The 20,080-nt window shown below is 42.9% G+C and overlaps 1 protein-coding gene across 2 annotated transcripts in view; it reads left to right on the top strand.

Annotated features, from left to right (window-relative positions):
- The window catches only part of ARSF (arylsulfatase F), a 52,185-nt gene that overhangs the window by 25,069 nt on the left and 7,036 nt on the right, over positions 1-20,080 (top strand). Inside the window, exons 1-7 of one of the 2 annotated variants that reach the window (XM_080795384.1) lie at positions 2,916-3,043; positions 3,896-3,956; positions 5,305-5,454; positions 6,901-7,022; positions 9,442-9,564; positions 12,195-12,618; positions 15,645-15,781. In XM_080795384.1, coding sequence (XP_080651510.1) covers positions 3,946-3,956; positions 5,305-5,454; positions 6,901-7,022; positions 9,442-9,564; positions 12,195-12,618; positions 15,645-15,781 — 967 coding nt within the window. In that variant the 5' untranslated portion in view covers positions 2,916-3,043; positions 3,896-3,945. Of the gene's footprint in view, positions 1-2,915; positions 3,044-3,895; positions 3,957-5,304; positions 5,455-6,900; positions 7,023-9,441; positions 9,565-12,194; positions 12,619-15,644; positions 15,782-20,080 lie in introns of those variants that run through there. The other variant, XM_080795385.1, reaches the window with a different exon arrangement.

Here is a 20,080-nt window from a genome sequence, read left to right on the forward strand (position 1 = left end):
GGTAGTGAAAAGAAGGGTCACATGCACCCCAATGTTCATAGGAGAAGGAGCCAAGATGCCCTTTGACAGATGAATGAATAAAGAAGATGTGGTCTATAGATATAATGGAATATTCCTCCGCCATCAGAAAGGATGAATACCCAACATTTGCATCAATATGGACGGGACTGGAGGAGATTATGCTGAGTGAACTAAGTCAAGCAGAGAGAGTCAATTATCATATGGTTTCACTTATTTGTGGAGCATAAGGAATAGCATGGAGGACATTAGGAGAAGGAAGGGAAAAATGAAAGGGGGCAGAAACCAGAGTGGGAGACAAACCGTGAAAGACTATGGACTTTGCGAACCAAACTGAGTATTTTGGGGTGGGGATGGGTGAACCTGGTGGTGGGTATTAAGGAGGGCACATATTGCATGGAGCTCTGGGTGTTATATGCAAACAATGAATCATGGAAGACTGCATCAAAAATGAATGATGTGCTGTACGGCGGCTAACATAACATAATTTAAAAATATAAAGTTTACAATTATAAAAAAAAGTAAAAAAATATAAAGTTAAAAAAACTTCATGGAACAAATACAATTTTGCTTGAAGGCGGAAGTGTTAGCAGCATCTGGTGGGAGTCTGGCCATTTCCTTCCTTTCTCTCTCTCTCTCTCCTTCCTTCCTTCCTTCCTTCTTTCTTCCTTCCTTTCTCTCTTTCAAGGCTCCATCCTAGAACCCTGAGATCATGACCTGAGCTGAAGGCAGACGCTTAACCCGCCTGAGTCACCCATGTGCCCTGACATTTTTCCATAAAGGATACTCTTAGTGGGTTGCTGATTGCAAAAACGATGTATGCATTACATCTTCCCTGAAATAGGATTATTAGCAGACAACGTTTTTATGTCAGAAAGGCAGGATGGGATTTGTACTTATCTGGCTAATACAGCTTTCACCTCTACGGAGGGCAGGAGAACCTGATTCCATGTCACTTGGTAGGGTCTGTGCAGTCCTCAGCATCTGGTCATCATGAAAGATGAGGATGATGACCCCCTTTCTGGGGGGCACCTGAAATTATCAGCGGACACGGTCAGGGAGAGTCGTTGAGAGGTTTACCTTGTAACAGTGTGTATGTACATGTGAAAGTATGACCGTTATTTCATCCATTAAGAAAGCAAACTTGAGAGTCTAAGGAGTTTAACAAAGGTCTCCACCATCTGTGGTAAGCAGAAGAATGTTTATCATCTAACTCTATGTCCTATTGGAGGCAACACCCTGTTCCATAGGCACAATCTACCCTCTCAAAAAAATGCCAATGATGACAAGGGAGACATCCTATCAGTTTTTCTTGGAAGATGTGGATCTTCACAAGGACACCATACCCAACATGATCATGAATGTTTCCATGTACTCAAAGTCCTATTCAAGTGTCCATTAGGGTTTCTATCTCAAGATACATGCATTTCTTTCAAGGAGAGTAGCCAAGTGTCAAGTCATACCTATTGAAGTAAAATCAAGGTTTTCCAACTCATTCCCACCATCACTCAATCTGAGGACAGGCTTGATTTCCAATCATTGTCATTAACAGGATAATTTCTGATGAATATAACTCAGAAAACATGCCCCCAATCTGGCCAACATCTTGTGTTTTATCTTCCAATGGTTTCGTTTTTGGACTTTAAGATGGCTGCTTATGATAACGGTGTTGCATTACTAATGATGACTGAGTAAATAGCATTAATTACCACTTGAAACCTGACAGGCAATGGCTGCTTAGTCGCACTTATTAACATAAAGTGCAGTCAGCAAGTACCAAACATATTAAGATGTGCAAATAGTATGGAAACAAATTACTAGCAGGGAATGCAAGTGTACGTGAATGAAAAACCTTTTATGGTATGATAACTAAGGGCCCTGAGCAACTCCCAAGAAACTCACCCCATAACACAAAGAAAGATGGGGTGCATAATGAGGGCCCCAGAATCTGGAAGGAGAAAAACCATTGAATGGACACACTGATGAGACGTGAAACCAGTTGATTATGGAACTGTCATGGGATCTGTATTTGGAAACACTTTTATGCCTTATATTTTATTGTTCAGGATGAAAACTTGGTACACCGTTCGTGGTGCTCATTTGGGAGAATGGGCTCAGAACTTCTTCTCGTTTTTTGGTGTTTTTATACAATTCCCATGCAGAGTTCTTTGGAAACAAAAATGACCTGGGGTTCATCTGCATGTTGGGTCTGATGGTCCAGGATCTGATATCTAGAGTTGATGGAACCTGGAATAAGACGTTCCATTAAAAAAAAAAATACACAGAATTATGCTTTGAAGGAAGAGAGGTTTATAATGAGAATCTGTGTTGCTAATCCCCAGGCAAACTGCTCTGGTTTGTGTAACTGGGTGTTCCGGAACTTTTCTTGGTCTGTAGGATGACAATTCCTAGGTTCTTCTACACCCAGACTCTTTCATCATGTGGGAGAGTGGCTGTCTCTGTCTCTCTGTGCTTCACAGTGGCAACCCATTTGGGGCATGGTGTTGACAAATAGTATGTCCATGCGCCCCTCGATTATTTCCCATAGTTGGTCTTGTTGAGCGGAATGGAGAAATAATCCTGGGAGTTGGGGAGAGGTTGTATTTTCCCTCCTTTAGTTGGGTGTACAGATCACCCCGGGGCAATGCCAGAGCTCATTAACTCATCAGAACCCAGTGTTCCTCCACAGAAGAACAGCTTGATGAATCATTTTGGTGGTAGTCAGAGATAGGAATACTCCGTAATGACAGGGAAGGTGCCAAAGGATTTGCTGACTCTATTTCCCCTTGGGTTTGTGTCAGGAGATGCAAATCAGGGAGGCAAACTGGTTGCCACATTTGTGTCTCACAAACCGGAACCATGTGGGTGGGCAGAGTATTGACCAGCTTCCACATCGCAGAAAGAGGTGGTACCAGCAGGGTGACATTTGGCTGGTGAGTCCAGGTGTCTGTGGAGCAGAGCCGGGAGGTCTTTCAGCCTTCTGGTTTTGTCTTGGACGGAAGGTAGACCAAAGCACAGCAGACAGGTGAGTCGAGGAAGCCTTATGAGCATGGACGTTCTTGACTCTTCTGGCTTCTTGTTTAGTTTCTGCTGTCATGGGCCGAGTTGGGATTTTGGAAGCCCCCTTGGCTGCCTATTTTCTAGAACCCAATGGGTCCGCTTAGGCATTGAGAGGTTGATTCCAAACCAGTGTTTGTTTGAATAAGCTTCTCTTCCTTAGCCAATAGCTCTTCCTCTGCGGTCTCTATCATCTTGCTTTCGACAAACAGATCGGTGAAGGAGGGGGTCCGTGTTATGTTCCCAATATTATTTTAAGTACATATATGAGTGATAGCTTACAGGTAAAGGATGAGTGTATGTTTTCTTTCACTGCAATGGATTTTGCTATAGTATCATGAGCTGATCATAGCTCGCCCTTGACGTACGATGATGAATTACGCTAAAATCACGGTATGGTGTTGTGGTATTTGTGCTAATCCAAAACCAAAGTAGTAGATACATTCAAGTAACTACCTTTTTTTCGGACGACCCAGATTTATCCCATGTAGACGTTCTGAGTATAATACGCCTTCAGGTTCAGCAGCTCCTCAAGACTGTATGGTCACCCAGATGTGTTTTAAGGTAGCTTTAGGGACAGAGCCAGTTAACTCAAGAGTCAGAGAGAGGCAGGGGGACCCAGGACTGGGCATAGTAAAAGCTCCTTAAAAACAAAGTAAGAGCAGCAGAGACTTTGATGATGGGAGGTTCATGTCTTGACAGATTCTGAAAAAACCAGTTTTAAATGTCAGAAGTGGAAATTTGGCTTTGTCATCTCTTGTCACAATGGGGATTACTGGCACGAACAAGAAGATAACACCTGTCTGTGTTTTTTTCCCAGCACATTTTATCTCTGGCCAAGGAAAAAAGGAAGGCTCCCAGCAGTGTGCGATGGAGCTCAGGTGAGAGAAGCAGTGAGCTATTTTGCAAATGCAGTGGACTCCCTAGGGACACCTGGGGATTGAGCTTTATAAATAACAGGGATTCAACATCATGTTTTCTAGCCATGGTTGGTTGTAGATCCACACTGACATTCTGGATTCGGTTAAGTCTATGATAAAAATAGGAGATATGTTGGCAACTGATACAAATGTAAACTGCAAATTTCCGACTTAGTCGTGTTATTTTCAGATGCTGCAGGTAATTTAGTAGCATTGCATGGTGACGGGTGGTAGGTCCGTTTATGGTGATCACAGCATAACAGAGAGTCTTGTCCAATCACTGTGCTGTGCCCAGTGTGTAACACTGCATGCCCGCTACACTTTAATGACAAAAATAAAGATAAATGAAATATTGTAAAAATAAGATGTGAGAAAGGCAGTTCAACCCATGTTGGGTAGATGAAAACACACATGTGATTATCATGATTTGGCAACGAGAAAAGTCCTGGGCATATGGGTCCCACCTTTGAGAAGTTCATAGTGTTGGGGGGATATGTTTGGGTAGAAGCAAAGAGTTGCTACTCATGTGGCCAACGTTGTTTTCTGAGCGTTTACAATGGGTTCTGAGAGCAATGAGGGTCAGGGACCATTTCTTTTCTTTCTGGAGGACATATTTGAGGTGGGTTTTGAAATAGGGATAAAGACAACCTGGAAACGCAGCTAATAGTTCAAGTGTCCAATATTCATTACCCGATAATAGAGTAGGGATCCAGTGGGAAGGGAATTACCTATTTCTCTGAGACAATGGGACTCGGGTTGGGACTGACCAGCATCCGGAAGGGGACTAGAGTGGCCTTCAGATTCCAGGCTACTTCTTTTCCGGAATTCAGTTCTTCACCAACATTCTCCCTTCTCCTTTACCCTGGGGTTGCTTTTTCTTTGTTTTGTTTACTATTTGTTGCTGTTGGTGTTTGCTGCTCCAACCAAATGTCCCCTCGGCAAACCTCTACGGCTGCCCACGTTTGAGCTCCATCTGGTGTGAAGGAAAGTCAGCAGGCTCCTTCTTCCAAGGATATGAACTCAGGAGTCTCATTGCTTCTGGCCTAAGAAATGCTTTGTCTCTGAGTAAACGATTTCAGACTTCACCTCCTGGAAAAGCATTTAGTGTATGCGAGTGGGAAACCCAGGAGAGGGTCATTTTGAGCCTCGTGGACCCCATTCAACAGCAGTAGCCGGTGCTTGGGGAGAGAAGTTCGAGAGGCTCACCTGTTCCTCAGGGAGATGTGCCTGGTTGTTTTCATGAGAAGGGGACATTGCAAAGGGACGTAGCTCCCAACATCATTGCACAAAATCCATGCTTGTTTTTCAGGAGGCTCTTCCTCGCTCTGTCTTGGATATGTGTACTCTTAAATCCATGCTGGTCCCAAGAGGAGCTTGATGACAAGCCTAATGTAGTCCTGATTGTGGTGGATGACCTTGGGATTGGGGACCTGGGTTGCTTCGGCAATGACACCATGAGGTAAGGTTTCGGGCTGCGTTGCGTGATTTCATCTGTTGTCTGTGCTTGGGAGGTTGATGAACTTTTATGAAGATATCATGTGGAAAACCAAACTCATGGGTGGGAAATTGTCTTTACAAAGAGCAAATAATGCTAAAATCAGCCCTGTTTGGATTTGAATCTTGGGTCTGCGTTTATCGCAGGTGAAATCTCGAGCGAGCTACTGAACCTCTGTGTCTTGGTTTTCTTTCTTGTTGGTTGAGCGCAGAGGTGGGTAGTATACAGGTGTGAGTTCATACGTGCAGAGCATTTGGAGTCAGTACCTGACACATAGTGAGCCCCCTGTGATATGCAATATTATGACACAAGTGACGATTTTTTAAAAGATTTATTTATTTTAGAAAGGGAGAGAGGGGGTGCAGGGACGGAGAGAGAATCTCAAGCAGACTTCCCACTGAACATGGAGTCCAACGGGAGCTCGATCCCACGACCCTGAGATCATGACCTGCGCCAAAACCAAGAATCTTCCGCTCAACTGACCGAGCCCCCCAGGTGACCCCGATGAGTGATGATTTTTACGCATACTTTTACTTGGTGGAACTGGTCTTTTTATGGTTCCTAATTTTTGAAGCCTTTTAAGATGCCATCCTTCCATTTTAAGAGTGGGTCCTCTGAAAGAGTCAAAAAACATAGGGCAAGCAAGTCAGAGCTCTGTGGTAGGCCACAAAAGCCATTGACGTGCGTCACTGTCACACGTGATGTGTGAACCCTATGCTTTAACAATTCCATTTTGTTCGATCACTTCTGTCATGATGAAAGCTAGGTCCCAGTACACTTTATTTGCATCCAGCCAAGCGATTCTGCTGTAGAAGTCTATCTGCCGGTCTCCAACCTCCAGGCGTCTTTACAGGGAATGACAAGACAGAGGTTGCAAACTTTGACTAGACCAGGGACATCTCTCTATGGAACACATGCATCAAACTTTTCCTTGTGTCTACAAGTAGCTAGGCATGACTAAAATCTGTAAGTCATTATTAGGCTTAATGCATCAGTCCACAGACACGTAAAATGTGTGTGTGTGTATATATATATATATACACATATATATATATGTGTGTGTGTATATATATATATATATATGTGTGTGTGTGTGTGTGTGTGTGTGTGTATATATATATATATATATATATATATATATATTTTAGAAGCCAGGGACATATACTCATTAGACACCGTATTGCAGAATCAAATTATATCAACCTTCCAAGAGACAGGCACAGTCTAAAACCTCAGCTGTATTTTTTCCATGACGTGAGGAGAAAAAGGACATAGGGCTCTGTGTGCGGTTACTTATTCTGCTGTTCCGAGCTCCGGGAATCATCGTAAACAGCAGTGTTGGTTTCTGCGTCTGTCTGTCTCTTCCCTCCTCCTCCTCTCTGCAATTCCCTTCTTTCTGTCTCTTTCCAGGACACCAAACATCGACCGCCTAGCCAAGGAAGGGGTGCAGCTGAATCACCACATCTCTGCAGCCCCCATGTGCACCCCAAGCCGGGCCGCCTTCCTCACGGGAAGATACCCCATCCGATCAGGTGCGTAGATGGACATGCCTCTTTGACGGTCTGTGGACACATTAGGACTCAAGGAAATGAAAATGGGGCTAGTCCATTTAAAAAAAAAATTGCCCAAATTGCCCACACACACAGGTCCTGGCATTCACAGCTGCAGATGTCTGCAAGGAAACCAGTGTTCCTCTCGTTGGCCCAAGACATCCCTGTATGGCTATGTCTCTTACCTCAAGCTGATGGTTTATCCTGAGTGTTCTGTGATCAGAAGTAGGCAGGACTTTCCCTCCCAGGGCAAGAATGACAAGCTGTCTTGGAAGGAAGTAATTAACAGGATGCATCTGCACTAATTGAGGGTCCCGTGGCGAGAACCTTTCAGAAGGTCTCCAACGGTTATCACACACCTTAGGATTATATGGTTTTAATATGTTTTGTTTATTCATCTCTTGATTGACCAACCATTGGACTGTTTCCGGCTTTAGGCTCTTATGAATCGTTCTGCTGTGTATCTGCCCGTACACGTTTTTGACTCAACCAGCATTTTCAGTTCTTTCGGATACAATGCAATGCAATACAATACAATACTGCGATGGGTGGGCCATGTGGTTCTATTTTCAAAGATGGTCAGACCGGCCGTGATTTATGGACACAGATTCTATAGTTTAAGAGGAAGCAGAGCATACAATTCCTAGGTGAATGATGTCCAATTCTTACGTCCAGTTGTTTCAGGTTGTCACGTAACCTTTTGCATCCCATGAGGTTGACAGTATCTTGGTCAGCTTCTGTGAAGATCAATCAGGTCCAGCGGTTTCGTTTTGTTTTGTTTTCCCTTATGGTAAACTTCTAGGTGAGTTGACTCTTCTTTTTTTTCTTCTGTGCTACTCACTTTATGCAAAACTAGCTTCCCTAATATTACAAAGGAGATGGTTTCATGCAGAGGACATGGTTACCAAATCCAACTTGGAAGACGTTTCTCTTGCCTTCTTGTAGATGGTATTTAAACAACGGGAGCTCCCGCTCTGACAGTCTCCTACTGAATTGCCTCTCTTGGTTGTATATGGAATTTCTCTTTCTTTTCACCCACTCTGTCCTGTCTTATTCAATTTCCTCTACACTCCTGGATATTGCTTCAAGGTAGGGCCGCCATTTTGGAAGGAAGCCAGGAGAGGTCGGTTTAGGGAGTTCTTCACGCTGGATTGCTCCAACGTTTTCAAGACACCCAGAAATCTTCGGTTACTAGCAGTGGGACTGGGAAAAGTCCCTCTGTTTTTGCTTCTCTCCAGAGAACACCTTGGGTTCTTCACTTAATGGATCCTTCAGAAACTGGTTTGCTTTCTTCTGCTTCTTTCCTGTAAAATGTAGATCTTGGACTTGTTTAACGTGTCCCCATTTACCTGTCACCTAGATTTGTCATTAGTGATGTTCATGAGTGAGCAGTTTTCTTATTGCTCTATTTTTGGTAAGGAATGGAGAGGTTCAAAAACTAGGTGCCCAGTCTTCCCAGAGGCCCCAGTGTCAGGTTTTTGACAGACATTTGGCTTATCTACCTTTTGTACAAATACAACTAAAATCTATTGTCAGAAAAAAGAATCCATTGTAGAAACAGTAGGCTTTGAAGTTTTCACAAAGTTTCATTTTTTGGCTCCTTTTCCAATACGGTGATTTCCCCACCAAGGGCAGTTTGTGTTAGATGATCAATCACCAGTATCTATTGAAAGATTCCGTGTGTCATCGTAAACATGCTGGAGTCTATGTGTAGACTGTCATTTGAATGACGTGTTTGTATGTGTCTGATAATGTTGTGTGTGCATGCAAACGTGTAAAGGGGTCTGTAGTGGAGGCCAGCGTGCGTTCTCTCTGGGAGACACAATTTTTCCTCCCCCGCGTGATGATTTTCTGTTCCTCACGTGTTACATCTGCACCTTCCAGCTCCTGAACCCTCCATAACTCACTTCCTCTTCATGGTGGATGGATCTTAAAAATGTATCTTAAAAAAAATGTCTACACCCTGCATCTCACCTAACTCAAGATAAGGAACATTTCAGTTGCCTCAGAAAGTTTCCATTGATCCCTTCCAGGCTGTCCCCATGGGTTAACTCCTTCTTTCACCATTCCCACAGCTCAAAGAAGAGTCAATGCATATTAAAAAAAACTGTGCTACTCCCTTTGGCAATGATTAAGTCCACATTTACTCTCCCGATTGCATTGCAGTGGGATGGTAATGAACGGTTTCCTAGTTCATTGCATTGCACATTGACAGAATCATTGATGACTTACAGGCAGAAGGGATGTCCGAGAGTAACCCATCTCCATAATTTCTCCCTAAGAGAAGAACAATTTCTCCCTAAGTAGATATTGATGGGCATTTACTCACTGTATGTGTGTGTTCTGTTGTTTTTTCTTTGTCTGTTTGTTTTGTTTTGTTTTGTTTTTCCATACCACTTAGGAATGGTCTCTAACACACAGAACCGTGTCATCATCACACTTGGAGCCCCTGCTGGACTCCCTCGTAACGAGACGACGTTTGCAGCCTTACTGAAGAAGCAAGGGTACAGCACGGCAATAATAGGTAAGAAGTGGCCAAAGGCGTGACTTATTTATGATAAAAAATAGTATGTGTTGTTCTATCCCTTTTTCAAGATTTATTTATTTATTTGAGAGAGCACAAGTGGGAGGGGCAGCGAGAAAGGGAGAGGTAATCCAAAGCGGGCTGCGCTGAGTGCAGAACCCGATGTGGGCTCGTTCTCACGACCCTGAGATCATAACCTGAGCAGAAATGAAGAGTCTGATGTTTAACTGACTGCACCATCCCCACACCCCTGTGTTCTCTACTTGACATGGTTTCCTTGGAAACCCTTTATTTCAAAATAAGCATGCATCTTGGCTATGGCAGAGAAGACCCTCTGTGTGATGTGGGCTCTACATCTGCCATTTCACTGGCTACCTCTGACCTTTCTCTTTCCAACATTAATCTGTTTAATATATTATATGGTCTTTCTCAACTAAACGTGTCCCTTGTGTCCTCCAGAACCCTCCTTCATTGTTGTGTTTTGTTCACTTGGGACCCTCTACCATAATGACCCTCCTCATTGAACATGCACACACACACTCACTTCTTCCTAAATGGTGCATGTTTATCCTTTTCATACATACTTCAGACACCACAGAAGATCCCTTCCCACCTGACCACCAGGCCTTGCCAGATGGCCACCTCAGGTGTTTCTGTATCACCTTTGCACAGACCCCCACTGTTCTATGATGGTCTCGCTCTATTATCCTCTGCAGACTCTGAAATCCTTCATCTCATTTATCATGTATGATTTAATAAATGTGATGAGCTCTCTTAAGAGCATACAAATAGCTTGATGCATCATTAACTTCTTATGGGGTCAACTTTTGACTCCATCTAAATGTCTACACCCTATATCCATCATCCAAATAGAATAAAATGTATCTTAAAAATTTTTTTTTTGAAAAATGTCTACACCCTGTATCTGTCACCTAAATCAAGATAAGGAGCATTTTGGTTGCCTCAGAAAGTTTCCACTGACCCCTTCCAAGATGTCCCCATGGGTCTCCTTTTTTCACCACTACCACAGCTCAGGAGAGTCAATGAAGAGGAAAAAACTGTGCTGCTCCCTTGGGCAATGATAAAGTCTGCATTTAGTCTCCTGATTGCATTGCAGAGGGATGGTAATGATCAGGATTCTTAGTTAATTGCATTGCACATTGATGGAGTCATTGATAACTTACAGGCAGAAGAGATGTCTGAGAATAACCCAGTTCCCTAATTTCAAAGATGACGAAATTGCTTCTTCCCAACACTGAGAGACACATGAGACATTTGAATGCAAATGTTGCACAATAAGGTGAAATTTTTCAGCTTCTCTGGGCTTGTGTATTTTTCAAGATACGTTGTCTGGCCCACCTAATTATTTCTTTAAAATGGAACCATGGATATTGTACAGATGTCTTTTTTTCTCACTGCCAAAGATGATCGATGTCAACCAATGATGACCCATTGGAACCTAAACTGTCCCCATTTGAGAGCCTGGGTTTCAACCGGCATGAAAATAAGATGCCGTTTGAAATCGAGCTTTGTAACCAATTTGACATTGACAAGAGAAGACAATCTTAGTGGAGGTGCAGGATGGAGAAACCTGGGTCGTAGCCTTGCCTCTCATCTGCTTACCGCCTCCGTTGCTCAGGGGTGCGAGTACGTGGATCCTTCCTGTAGTCCTAACTCCACGCAGGGAACTATTAAAGTTTTAGTGGATACATGTGATTATTGTCTCTTAGAGTCCACATGCCAACAGGATCCCCATGCCCTTGGGTCTTTTTGTTACTGTTCAAGGTGTGGGAAGTTTTACAAATTAAGTTTAGTGAACTTTAGTGGGTGATCTAGGATTTCCATCCGGTGAGCTATCCAACCACCCTTCATCCATGCTTGGTCCATCCTCCATCATTCATGCACATCTAGCTTCTATCTATCTATCTATCTATCATCTATCTTTCTATCTATCTATCTGCTATCATCTGTCTTTATCTATTATCTATATACCCATCTATCCATCCATGCACACATCCTCCCATTCATCTATCTATCATCTACCTATCCATCTATCCACCTGTGTATACATATATACATGCCCCATCTATGTTCCATCATTTATTTGTATCTATCTATCCATCTATCTATCATCTGTCTATCTACCTACCTATGTACCTATCTACCTACCTATCTATCCACCATCCCTGTCGTCCATCCGTCTTATGTCATTATCTCATCTCATACCTCATTATCTAATATCTTGTACCTGCCTACCTACTCACCTATCCATCCACACCTTTAATCTGCCCTGTCTTCTGTCCTGCATGTATCTTTCTGGCTATGATTTATTTCCTTCTGTGAATGAGAAGCTGCCCAGTTCACATCCCTGCTACAAACTCACAGCTCTATTTTTCCTCCCTTTACCTTCCATCCTATGTGGTCCCTCACAACCAGATCTTAACACAAATTTCTGTGAGCTAAAGAAGAGCAAAAGATGAGGCAGGTGCTGACCTCAGGTTTTTAGGCAGAAGGAAACTATTTGCTGTTCTATTTTTGTGCACAAGTCGCTTGTTCTGAATGAAGAGTGCTCACGTGATCTTCAGGGTGTGCCGGCGTACTATGCTTTGTTTGTCTGTTTGTCATTTCAGGCAAGTGGCATCAAGGCTTAAACTGCCAGTCCCGACATGACCACTGCCATCATCCGAATCATTATGGCTTTGATTACTTCTACGGCATGCCGTTCACTCTCACAGGCCCCTGCTGGCCAGATCCCTCTCGTGACACAGAATTAGCCATCGAAAGCAAAATCTGGTTTTGTGTACAGCTGGTCGCCGTCGCTGCACTCACTCTCATCTTGGCGAAACTGTGTCACTTGATCTCTCTTCCCTGGTTCTTCATCCTCTCTATGATTCTTTTTATTTTTCTGCTGGGCTACTTTTGGTTCTCCAGTTACACGTCTCTTCTGTACTGGGATTGCCTCCTCGTACGACAGCACGACATCACCGAGCAGCCCATGAAGGCCGAGCGAGCTGGTTCCATCATGGTGAAGGAGGCAATTTCATTTATGGAAAGGTAAAATTAATTTACAAAAAAAAAATCCATGAATCTTAATAGATTTAAGAAAGAGTATTTTCAAGAGAGGACTGTTTTAAAAGCATAACACAATGAACACGTTTTCAAAAATGAGAGGGGATGATTTGAACAATATTGAATTAAGAAAGGGACTACTAGTAGCCAGGGGTAGACAATACAATACAGGATGTTTTAGAGGCCAGCTGCACTCTTCATGCAGTACCTAAGGAAGGCTACCTCGTTCGAGTTCTTATTATTAAAATCACAATTTCTCCATTGGCCTTGAAATTCATATTTGGTCAGACCAAGCAGGTAGACTCACACAAAGCTCAAAATTACAAATCTGGCTTGTTAATTTATAATACATGTACATGTATTGATATACATACTGTCTGCATATAAATGTGCAAAGGGAAATGTATTTGCCAGGAAACCAGAGAGTAGAATAAGTTGGCCACTGCACTGTTTTCCTGTTTGGAAAGAAACTTCCTTGAGAAATTAATACCAGAGGTATCATTGAGCATGAGATACATAAGGGACGTTATTCAGCTGAGATCAGTGGTGATCGTTATAAAGCCCAGTGTATCCAGAACATAATCCCTGGAAACTTTCCGAAGGAGTCACATTTATGGGTCCCTAGTTGTTGCATTTTTTTTTTTAAAGACTGTGAACACATTTTTTATTCACCATTTTAACATTGCCGAAGGCTTTACCATGACTAATCGCCATCCTGGGGATTCATCCTAGACTTCAAGGAGAAGTTCGCATTTAGGGATGACAACAGATGTACAAGCACAGGATAACAAATAAGCTAATGGTCCTAAATCCAGGTGCTATCAGTCGAAACTATACGGACTTTCCATTATGTCAGAGAAGCCGTACTTGAGAACGTACACTAACTGAGTCTTCAAACGTGAGCTAGAAGAAGATGAGAAAAGGTGCCAGGCTTACTGTGTGAAGCTCGAGCACAAGGGAAATGGGTCCTCAGCTAAGGACAGGATGTAATGCAAATGCCACTCTGAAAAATTTCTGCTCAGGTAAGATATCAAAATGAAAAGAACGGGGAAGAAACGAATTTAAAAAATGGTTGTACCATGGTGAGCTGGGTTGAGGGGTGTCCCTCCAATTTTCATGTCTACCTAGAGTCTCAGAATGTGATCTTATTTGGGAATAGAGTCTTTGGAGGTGTCATTTGTGAGGATGAGATCATCTTGGGGTAGGGGATCTGTAAGCCGGTGTGTGTTTGGCCGGCACGTAGAGCAGTTTGGTGGTGTGAAGGATCTTGGGCAACCTGTAGGTAGCTTTGTCTTCACCTTGTAGCCACGGTGGGCACAATACAAATTTAGACTCAGAGAGATTAAACCATCTTTGCATTCTGGATGCAATGGGATGGCTGGTTTCTCTTAGGGCAAACTCCTCATCCCCTGGAAACTTCCTTTATGTGCAGAGCTGCAGATGCTTTGCAAGGGGACACATTGAGATGTTACGAGGTGACATCATCATGTCAAAAGATCTAGATGAGAGATCCCGTTCCATTCTGTGAGCCAGTTCAAGTCTGAAGACGCCTGCACGTGTTGCTTACTGTTTACATTAGTACATCAAGAACAAATACGGGGGGTGTGAAAAAGTGCTTCCATCGCCAAGAGCTATGTTGAGTTTCAGAAGGTCTCTATGGTCCACAGTGGCACCATGTGGAAAGGGAATGGGGACTCTGAAGATTCGGAAGCTACTCTGTGGATTATTGAAGTTGCCACGAGCAGCATCGGCCTGCAGGTTCGTGGATGGTAGAAGTTGCTTTCATCGGGGTTCTCAGTGTGTGAGTTTCCTGTGGCTCCTGGGAGAGATTTCTGCAAGCAGGAGTGGCTTAAGGCAACACAGACTTACTGTTTTATGGTGCTAGAGGTCAGGAATCTGAATCTCATCCTACATGGCTACAATAGAGGCAGTGGGAGGACTGGCTCATTTTGGAGGTTTAAGGGAAGAGTCTGTTTCTTGTCCCAGGCTGGAGGGGCTGCAGGGTTTCCTTGACCTCCTGCCCACACTGTTTTTTGTCCCTATTGGGGACCCTATTACAAGGACACTTGTGATTGCATTGAATCCACAGCCAGATAATTCAGGGTTATCTCCTCATCTCCAGGTCCTGAACTTAATCCCATCTCCAGATTCCCTTTTGTGATGTAAAGCAACATCTGTATCATCTCAATCCTCAGTATCCCATGCAAACCATCCTTTTCCTTGAAGGACATCAGTTCTTGGATCCTGGCCCCCCCGGACCCCGCCACCCCAAGATGACCTCTCCACTAATTACATCTCTAAAGAGCCCATTCTCAAACGAGATCCCATTCTGAGCCTCTGGGTAGGCACCAGTTTTGGTGGGATGCCATTCAACACAGCTCCCCATGACCCAACTTTTTTTTTTTTTTTTTCATTTTTTCCCCTCATTCTTTATGCCGTCATATGTCATCAGAGCAGACATTTTGCAAGGAGTGTCATCTGTGGCATGTCCTGCCCTGGTTAGCTGATAACCTGTCTTCCCTATGGGTTGTCAGGGCTCGAAGTGGGTCATACTCATTTCCTTTGTCTTCCCAGGAGACCTGAAGGTATGCAGGCAGCTTGTGAAGACTTGCCTGTCCGTGCTTGCTTGGGGGTTGTGAAAGACTCAGAGTTTCTAAGAAACCACTCCCAAGCCATCAACCCTTTGGTCTTTTGGGTGTGACTCTGGACTGAGACTTTATCAGTCATGGGAAAAGTGTTCCGGGCAAGGCTGGATGGGCTTGTGAGCTCTCTTGGGCCAGGCGAGACCACTCAGGAATTAAACCTCCCACACAAGTCCTGGGGAGCAGTCCAGACGCCGGAGGATGCTGGCACCTACCACAGCCAGCATGCTTTCTCCAAGAGGCTGCCTCATGCTTGCCTCCCCCCTCCTGGGGTGTCTATAGGATGGATGGACGCTGGGTCTGTGTGACCAAAATGATGTGGTTTGCAGACTTTGCAGACTCATAGTCGAGTGACTGATGTCTTCCCAGGCACCGTGAAGGACCCTTCCTCCTTGTTTTCTCCTTTCTGCATGTGCACGAGCCTCTCCCCACGACGCCCGAGTTCATTGGCACCAGCCAGCATGGCTTATATGGGGACAATGTACAGGAGATGGACTCCATGGTGGGTAAGTGGCAGGAGCTATGGACCGCGGAACTCTGTGCTTTGATAGTTCGGGACACACCGGGCACGGTCCCCCCAGGCAGCCCCGATGCTCTAGCAGGTGGAAGTCCACCACAAAGTCAGCACAAAACCACACTCAATGATTGTCCTGTGCATGGGAGTCCCTGAGTTTCCAGATATGTGTATGAGTTAGCCAATCAGACTCCAGTTTTCTGAGAAGGAAGACAGAAAAGCACATGCAACTGGCCTCGTGCCTGGGCGGGACAGAAGCTTTGGGTTATAATCATTCCCCAGTGGAGGATGTTGGCACGGAATAGATTTTAGCAAACAGAAAGAGGCTTTAGAAATCAAACCTGACCGGGGCACCTGGCTGGCTCAGTAGGCTGAACACCTGATTCTTGGTTTGGGCTCAAGTCATGACCTTGACATCCTGGAATCAAGCGCTGCCTTGAGATGTGTGCCCCGCATGACATCTGCTTCTCCCTCTCCCTCTGCTCGTCCCCCTGCTCTTTCAATCTCACTCTTTCTCTTTCTCTTTCTCTCTTGAATAAATAAATAAATAAAATCTTCATTAAAAAAAAAAAAAAGAATTCAAGCCCGACCAAAGGGAAGCCAATAAAATATCGTGAATTTTCAGTCTTAAAGATAGAGAAAACATTTTTAAATTTTTTTAAATTTTTTTTAAGATTTTAATTATTTATTCGAGAAGGGGGAGAGACAGAGAGAGAGAGAGAGACCAGGGGAAAGGAGAAGCTGAGCAGAGAGCCCGATCGTAGGACCCCAAGATCATGACCTCAGCCGAAGGCAGACGCTCAACTGACTGAGCCACCGACGTGCCTCTAAGAATTATTTTACATATAAATAGTATTTAACGGAACATAGCACATATGAAGGCATGTCTCTGCTTAGGTAGGCCTAGGTGTGTGTGCCCGGGTGTGGGGTGCGTGGGTGTGATCACGAAAAATAGGCAAACAAAGAACAAAGCAAGAAGCTAAGACCAAACCCCAAGTCTTGGGAATCGCTGTTCTCCTTGTCAGGAAGGTTTGTTAGAAAGTTGTTTTGGTTCCTGGTTGGGGAATCGTACAGATGAATTTGTTTTAAGTGTCCTTTTAACAGTTAAGCAGTGGGATCTGTTGACTGCATGAGCCCTTTGATGCATGGGGCATGCACTCTTCCAAGTGTGTCCTGGAGGCATCCCCATGAGCATTCTGGGAGTGGGGACCATACTCAGCATTGTGATCCCCCTTGGCAGTTGAGGAAATAAGGGCACAATATACTGGGGTCTTGCTCAAGGTTACAGGACAGCTCTGGGGGAGCCAGGATCAGAACCCACTCACTCCTATTTGCTAACTCAGCACTGCTGGTGTAGGGCCGGGCTTTACAGACAGAGATGAGGAAACCTGGCTGTGTCCTTCTGAACTATCCCATAACCCCTCGGACTCCTACAGGCTGGCATTTCCCAGGTGTTGGGAAAGCTACGGCAGCTCCTTCCCCCCCACCCTCCACCCTCCACCTGGCTTCCTGCTTCCGCAAACCCAGGTACAGGCTTCCAATGCAAATGGCATCCCTGACCCAACCCAGGGGAAATCCTCTGGTGCCTGACGAGGCATGCATCCAAAATGAGTCTCTGAGAATTCCCTTAGCTCAGACCTGCTTCCTCCAGAATGGGACGAGAGAGTGAGTGTCCAATGTGAGGCAGACGGATGAACCATGAGAGCAGGAGGACAGGCTTGGCTGAACTCATTCGCAGAAAAATGATGACACCTAGATTACCTTTGGGGCCAGGTGTGTAAAGGAAACAGGTGCCCTTGGCTGCTCCCCTGGGCGGGGTAGCAGGAACCCAGGAGAGGGCCAAAGTGTCTGAGAAATTTTGTGCACTCGCAAATACCAAGACACATGTATGAAATGCATATTGAAAATGTAAGTAGATGTTGTCAATATGATACATCTATTTCCAGGGTCACTGAAATCTCTAGGGTTTCCAACACAGACAGTTACATTGTTTACTGGTGTCGAGTAACTTTGAGAGAGATTTAAAAAATAATTAGGTAGTGGCCATGGCAATGGTCAGCACCTGTCTAGCATCAACTGAAGCATGTGTGTGTGTATGTCTGTATTTATAGTATACAATATCTAGAATATAATATGTAACATTTGTGTAGATGTTTGCATTACACAGTATCTAGAATATATGACAAATATATATTTGTGTAGATGTTTGCATTATACGGTATCTAGAATATAATATATAACATTTGTGTAGATGTTTGCATTATGCAGTATCTAGAATATAATATGTAACATTTGTGTACATGTTTGTATTATACAGTATCTAGAATATATGACAAATATACATTTGTGTAGAAAGTTTGTATTATATAGTATCTAGAATATAATATATCACATTTGTGTAGATGTTTGTATTATACAGTATCTATAATATATAATATTTGTATATATATTTGTATTATATAGTATCTGAGATATTTGTGTATTTTTTATTATATGACATATATGACATATATTACTATATAATAAACACAATATATATAATACAGAATAAATATAAAATCCTATATTAACACATAATAAATATATAATATATATAATATATAAAATAATATGCACAATATAAATTTATGTAATATATTATATATAATAGACATTCAATGACTATAATATATAACATCTATAAATGTTTATATAATCTATTTTAGTTGATGCTAGAAATATACATATTTGTAATAAAAATTTATTTTCTTATGAGTTCTCATGGATTATGTTATATAATTATGTATTATATACAATAGAATTAACTGTTCATATTACATTTTTTAAAAATATTTTATTTATTTATTTGAGAGAGAGACAGTGAGAGAGAGCATGAGCGAGGAGAAGATCAGAGAGAGAAGCAGACTCCCTGTGGAGCTGGGAGCCTGATGCGGGACTCGATCCCGGGACTCCAGGATCATGACCTGAGCGGAAGGCAGTTGCTTAACCGACTGAGCCACCCAGGCACCCTGTTCATATTACATATTATAGACATATAATAAGAATTTTATTATACTTTCTAGAGTTCTCAAGATAGACAATTATGTCCATTAACAGTATCAGATTAGGGTCTTCATCTAACTACATGTGTATTTAGGTTTTCTGTTAATTTCTTTGATCAGGTATTCCTAAAAAATGAATTATAATAATGACAGAAAACCCCTTCTTTTATAACCAATATTAATGAAACAGTTCAATATTTTACCCTTAAGCATGAGGGTGGCCAATGCTTTTAACTGGCTCTATTCTCAATGTTTTGAGGATTTTTAAAACGTTATTAATTGGGGGGCACCTGGGTGGCTCAGTGGGCTAAGGCTTGCCTTTTGGTTTCAACTCAGGTCATGATCTCAGGAGTTGAGCCGTGCGTTGGGCCCTGATATCAGTGTGGAGTCTGGTTGAGACTCTCTCTCTCTCTTTCCCTCTGCCCCATACATAATGTAATATATAATATAAAATATAATAATATACTCAAACATATACATATATCATTAGTAATAGTATATCATGTTCTATATAATATAATGTACATATATCATTAGCATATGATATTATTAATAGCATGCTATATTAATATATACTATTACAATAAGATACATAATAATATAGGCATTGAGATAATACATCTGTTGACGTAATTTTGTAGTATACTCCTAGGACAGAATTAGAGTAATATTATAATTAGTTTATTATGCATATACATACATATATGTCCTACAAATTTCTCTGTTAGAAATATGCACTAAGAGTAATTCTTTTCCTTTATGTTAAAAATAACCCATTTCAAGTTACAGTAGGTGATAAGGTATCATTCATAGCAGCTCCAATATCAAAAATCCATATATAGGGGCGGCTGGGTGGCTCAGTGGGTTAAGCGTCTGCCTTTGGCTCATGTCGTGATCTCAGGGTCCTGGGATCGAGTCCCGCATCTCTCTGCTCAGTGGGGAGCCTGCTTCTCCCTCTCCCTCTGCCTCCTGCTCCCCTTTCTCCCTCTCTCTCTGTCAAATAAATAAAGAAAATATTTTTAAAAAATCAAACTTAAAACACTAAACTACCTGTGGAAGATTTGACTTTCAGATCAGAGAAGCAGAAACAGGTGGCCCTGGAGACAGTCCAAAGACGAGGAGAACGTAGAGGGGAGGAAATTAACTCAGAGTGGCAGGGATTGAATAGCACGGGCCCGGTCAGTGTTGGGGGTTGCATCATGTCCCCTAAAAGAAAGGCCCACTTCTTAACTCCTGGAATCTGTGGAAAT

This window comes from Martes martes (assembly GCF_963455335.1).
Source record: "Martes martes genome assembly, chromosome: X".
NCBI classification, from domain to species: domain Eukaryota; kingdom Metazoa; phylum Chordata; class Mammalia; order Carnivora; family Mustelidae; genus Martes; species Martes martes.